The sequence below is a fragment of the Ixodes scapularis genome, unplaced genomic scaffold (assembly GCF_016920785.2).
Source record: "Ixodes scapularis isolate PalLabHiFi unplaced genomic scaffold, ASM1692078v2 PGA_scaffold13__105_contigs__length_92229423, whole genome shotgun sequence".
NCBI lineage: Eukaryota > Metazoa > Arthropoda > Arachnida > Ixodida > Ixodidae > Ixodes > Ixodes scapularis.
The window spans coordinates 27,490,779-27,496,778 of NW_024609839.1; the positions used below are offsets into that span (position 1 = coordinate 27,490,779).

Here is a 6,000-nt window from a genome sequence, read left to right on the forward strand (position 1 = left end):
ATAGACAAGGAGCGCGTGATAAAAACCGGACTCTCGAAAGAGATGCCTCGTCGTTCTCATCCTGTCAACGACTATGCGGAGTGCAAGTTCGTCTGCTTCTTGTGCAGGGGTTGCTGTGACATCAGAACGCCAAGCTCTGATTTGCTCTGATTGAAAGGATAGTGGGTAGACTTCGATGCCAGCTTCTTTGAGGCCTACCTACTATCCTTCCAATCGGAGCAAATCAGAGTTCGGCGTTCTTACCTCCCCACAACACTTTCGCAAGCAGCAGACGAGCATGCGCTTTGCATAGGCTCTTTGTACGCGCCTGATTACAGTCACCATTGCTGATCTTCTCTTGCTTTACCGAGATGCCGAGCGACTGAAGTGGTAGTTCAAGAGCCCCTCAGAAGCTAATACTGGGAATAAGAACACAATAGAATCTAAAATGTAAATAACATTTCCTGCTGCCGTAATAAGTAAGTGAATAAAACGCAATTAAAGGAAACAAAAACTGAAGGTCAGTTATGGCGGCGCCCATGCACAGCGGCCTTAAAGCGTCTCTCTGTTTCAGGTCATAGAGGAAGCTCGTAATTATGGTAGGTGATTCATTGCACAAGCCATAGCGAGAGAGAGACATCCCACAAGGCAAAGAAGTTGAGCTTACCGCTGACGCCACGGTTTACGTTAAGCAAGATCAAAGTATACAAATTCTAAAAATGGCCTTCTGCGAGGTGCCATCTTTGTCCGGCGGGCTGCTGAACATGTTAGCTCTCTTCTGCTCAATTTTAGTTTCTTCTACGTATTAAAAATAACACTGATAATTGGTATTTGTATATTCCGCAGTACAACTATCAAGACACGTTTACTTAATGAGAGGTATACAACAAAATCGTGGTCAAACGTTGATAGAAACCGTGGCTAGTACCATCGTGTGAACGCAAAGGAAAGTGCTCTACTTGTTCTAATGGACTAACGTGTCTTCATTGCAGGTCGGTAGATATAATCTTGGAAGAATCCACCATCACCCAGACCAGCGCCGAGTCCTGAACGGCCATTGGTTGGAGGCAAAGCTCATCGAGCGCGGGGACGGCAAAAGACGTCTTCGAAGCGACGCCGACTGCCCCCGAGTCTACAACATATCGTCTGGACACATTGTGCATATCGAACGACCGCGAGGACACCTGGTGCGCGTCCGAAAAACGAGAGGTGGTGTGCCATTCGAAGCGCGCAGCACAGATCACGTCACAACGAGTTTGCTGGACCAAACAGAAGCGTATAGACGGACGTGTGTATGGCTCCCCCTGCTTTCACATCAGTGACTTGCCGTTTTTGAGTGTCGGCCATATCGCTTTCCGAAGCGAACGTGTTTTAGACACAAACTATCGTAAGGTAAATTTCTTGTTCAAGAATCACAACTGGGACACAGTGACGCACGTGTGGTCTCATCCCCGAGCAATCGAATGCTGGTCAATGTCAGTGTAAGGTGACATCTTAAGCGAAACGAAGATGACGGACAAGCGTGACGTGGTTTTCGGTGTTGCTTGACTGTATCACATCCGCGGCTATCCCTAGAAGGTTCAACTATACGTCTAAGCTTTGTGCTTAGAGAAGGAGAGAAAAAGGAAGAGGAAGCTGCTAGATTTAGCGAGTGAATAGGTATGTGAGGGAGTCCGCGATTTTGACGTGACGTCATTTCTGTTCGTCAGACATGACTTCGATAGTAAAAGTCGCATTGAGGAGGCGCCAATTCGCTGCTCTGGTTTGCCGGTGATAAAATGATATATCAAAGAGAAAAAGAAGGCGGTAAATACGTCACCTCTCTAACCTATTCTTAACGCGTGGACTGACACAACCTGAGGTCGGAATAGCACCGAAGATATACAATTAAAGCCTCCCCCCCCCCCCCCCGTCCCAAATCTGAAGGAATGTCTCCAACACTAAGAAGGATGCATGAGTAGAGTATTCACCTTTCTAAAATAATAGTGGAAAGGTACCATTTGATACAACGTCATATGACATGGTCACTGTCGATTTTTATTGGCGAAGAAGCATCAACAATAATGAGGTCAAGGTTAGAACCAGCAACCTGGAGAGTTTCTTTCATTGGGCCAGCTGAACAAAGCAATGAACCAACTGGCTCAGCATAAGCCCTTGACAACTTGGACAATTTTTGAGCGTACTTGAATAAAACAATCAATCATCATTGCAGTACCATATACCTACCGCCGCAACTCGTAGCACTTCGTGGGTGGTAATATACACTAGACGAGCACGCTTCAGCTGTTTTCGCGTCAAGTGACTTGAGAAAAAAATAAGCTAGTCTGACGCTTCAATCTTTGATATATATTTGCCGTGTAATTTATGTAATAATTGGGTGCCTTCAACGTACCATAAACATGACTCTAGCTTGAGGTCAGCTCTGTGGAAGAACTCGAAAGCAAGTTACATAAATGCGAGCCCACTAAGCCATAAAGAGCTCGATATTCATCAAGACATAAAAAAAAAAAAACATTTCTCAGTCAAAGAACCATTGACAAGAGTAGTTCAACGAAAAGGCAGAAACGTGTATCGTGTAAAACCAAAAACTAAAGCTTCCCTAAGCTGCTGGAAACTTAGGGCACTTCAGGGAGATTTGCTTGCGTTGTTAAGACAAGGTCGCCAGTTTTGAGGCACAATTTTATTTGCCCTCTGGAATGCCCCCTACTCAATGAACACAATTAATTTGTCCTTCTGACACGCATTCTGCTCTGGGGAGAAGGAGCGCCGTGAGAATGCCATAGTTATACAACTACAACCAATCCGGCTACAAAAAAAAAAAAAAAAAAAAAAAAAACGCAATAATACACACACGTACGAACACACACACACACGCGCACACACAAACACGCAGACGCACACACGCGGAGATAATGGGTTTCAGGTATCGATTAATGATCCCATAAGTTGCCGCTTCGCTTTAGAATAATTGCCGCAAGTCGTGAACTCTCTTTTAAAAAGAACATTTCGACCGTTCAGTTCTGGAGTGACAATTGATTACGCCCATTCATTACCACAGGCAGGGGGTCAACATTGGCGGCGTTTGTACATATTGTGTAGCACGCGTAGCGCGGCCATTGTAGCCGTCACAAAAACAAGAGCAACCTCACGGGAAGGTTCTTGTTTAACTGGAGCGACTGGCAACGTACATTGCACGCAGATATGTGGACTGTTGTCAAGGAGAGTCTGAGAAACACAAAGCGTGCTGAGACCCGAATGTACTAAAGTTTCACAGCCAATAAGATTGCGGCAAGAAATGTGAACATACAAAGCCATTCACTGTGTATCTTGTTCCTTAAGTTTTCACTGACTATACGTACACAGCGTTAGCAACCTCCTTCGACACCTGACCGTCACCCGCTGATCAGAAGAAAACATGTTTATGGAGGAAGGGTGCTGCGGAAGGCTGTGTTCAAATCACACACATACACACACACACACAAAGCTGATTTCATTCTGTCGCGGACAACAATCGACGCATGTCACGAGGGATTCGACAGATTTTTTAAACAAAGGCTGAATAGCTTCTTAGAAAAAACAAACAAGTTAGAGGTTACTTTGAGAGTACATTTATTCTGCGAATCTGAATATAACGTTTGTTTTTCCGAAGATGTAACTACGCCCGAGAAAACACGAAAAAAATTCCGACCAGCTGTTACGCCATAAAAAGACCTTTCGGCCGCCAAACTCCTGACGCTCGAGTGGGCAGCAAGTGCAATTGCAAGCTAAGCCGATATACTCATTTCCAAAAAATAAGAGGGAGGGTTCCTGGCCGGTTTAATTTTTAGTGCTCTTGCGTATGGCACGAAATTCGCTCGTTTTCCCAAGCGACAAACATGAGCGTGCTAGGCTGAGGAGATCGAGCACGCTGGGATGAGGACCTGTAAATATTGGAATGATGTATACTTCACCGCACTGACACCAGTCGTGACATCTTTTACTGATTTTGTTTTGACGAGAGCGAGAGTGCGCCTGCATATAGACTCTAAGAAATGCCTGCGCGTCTACTTATCCCCAAAACACTCGAAGAGCCAATCTATGCGACGTGCGAAATCAGCTCAGTGAATGATGAGGTGGAACACCTGTTTAGACCTTAAAATAAAGTCTGCGCTGTTGCATTACGCAATGCAAGCATGACGATTTGCATTGCGTAATGCCACAGCGCATACTTAATTTTGAGGTATAAACGGATAATCCGCCTCATCATTCGCTGAGTTGATTTCGTAGGTCGCAGAGATTGGCTCTTTGAATGTTTTGCGGGTAAGTAACGCGCAGGCATTCGTTAGTGTAGCTTTGATTTGCGCTGAAGATGCTCGAGAGTAGAGATTTTGAAAACTCCTTTTATGACGTAACGCTCCTGGAAGGAGGGGCATCAGCTTTACTTCAAAAATGATTTTCTGCATGCCTCCATGCAAAGAAATTGAAAATGAATCTCAAGATTCGTGACCCTGGAGGCAAAATAAAGATGATTTAGGTCTTTTTACTCAAATACAAAACCACTTCAGCTTCCCTTTAAGACACCAAGGACGAAACTTGATATGACCATGCTCCTTCTTCATGATTGATTCATCGACGTTCTTATCGGGAAGCGCCACAATATCAGTGACTGCAGAGCCATAATATGATTCGACAACTCGTACGCCATTCATTTCTTAACCTGGCAGTGATCATAGAGGACCTAGGCCATAAAGCCAACCCGACGATCTCTGTCTGCAATTGCCGAAGTTCTCCTCTCCTCCCTTTCTTCCTACACTTGCGACATCGCCGTTTTCTAGGATCGTTTCTAATTTATAGACACTTGGATCATCCTGGGTTTATCTACGGGTGCGCGTGTCTGTACAGAGGCATCATCGCGTTTAGTGTGCCATCCGTAGCCCAATGTTCTTTGTACTGCACTCGAAGTTTCGCAGATTCGCTGGGGGCCGACGGATTGAAAACCTGGTAATAAAAAAAAGCGAGGCGAACTTCACTTGACCGCCTGGTATGTGCCATTCCTCTCCAACCTCAAGACAGAACAGATACAGAAACTGAGGTAATGGAGGAGACAAGAGAGCAGGGGAAAGTCGAAACGGAGAGCTCTAGTTGGAATGATTAGTGAGTACACTCAAAGTTAGCTGCCTTTATCTCCACTGCGCTCGCCGAAAGCTTTCGAATGCAAAGCCAAACACCGGACGCGCGTTCCGCGTTCTATACAACCATAGCCTCCTCTACACTCACAAAACCTGGCAGTTCGACAACGGAGCCATAAAGCATCAAAGAACCATTTCTCGGGGAACCTAATCGTCAGGGCACAGCTTTTGCAGCGGCGAGGACTCGAAACACACTTGTTCGCTCGGGAGAAGTGTGTTTCGGCGTCTCGCCGCAGCGGGGCGGCAGTCATGTGGCTCTCCTCTCATCCGTTGTCTGCCACTCCACCTTTTCCGTTTCGGCGGCAGCTTCTTGTGGCGATATGCCAGGCTTTGTCAGTATATAGGAGGCTATGATACAACACGTCTCACGAGAAGAAAGAAAAGGGTGTGTGTATGTTTTACAGCCTAGAACTTACTCTTCCTCACCTGGCGACTTGCCTCCCAGCTGCAGATGAGTGTGGAAACAGCGGCTGTGTTCAAAATTTTACCCAAATGGATCCGAGTTACTCCGGCGGGTCGTGTCACGTGACAACAGAGATTATAAAATGTTGGACGCGGGTAGGTTTTAGAACGCCAAGATACAAAACCCGTACGCTGTAATAAGGGTGACTAAATTTTGGAACACGGTCAATACTTCGTTTCAGCTTAAGTCCAAAAGCAGCCGATGCTACAAGCGCGAGCAAATTGCCCTCGACAGTGCTTGGAGTGGACGAGCGCGCGTGCTTGGAGAAGGGCTGAATTTCCGGAGCTTGCTCTTTTAGCTTCTGCTGCGCTCAGAGTAAAAGTGAAACGAAGTAAAGCTTTGAGCCTACCTACGAATCATTCCGGTCAGAGCTTGGCATTCTGACGTCCC

The 6,000-nt window shown here is 46.0% G+C and overlaps 1 protein-coding gene across 1 annotated transcript in view; it reads left to right on the forward strand.

Moving 5' to 3' along the window:
• Positions 1 to 1,029, forward strand: part of LOC8031902 (dachshund homolog 2) — a 79,178-nt gene extending 78,149 nt beyond the window's left edge. Inside the window, exon 13 of the mRNA XM_042289736.1 lies at positions 972 to 1,029. Coding sequence (XP_042145670.1) covers positions 972 to 979 — 8 coding nt within the window. The 3' untranslated portion in view covers positions 980 to 1,029. The remainder of the gene's footprint in view (positions 1 to 971) is intronic.
• The last annotated feature ends 4,971 nt before the right edge of the window (positions 1,030 to 6,000 follow it).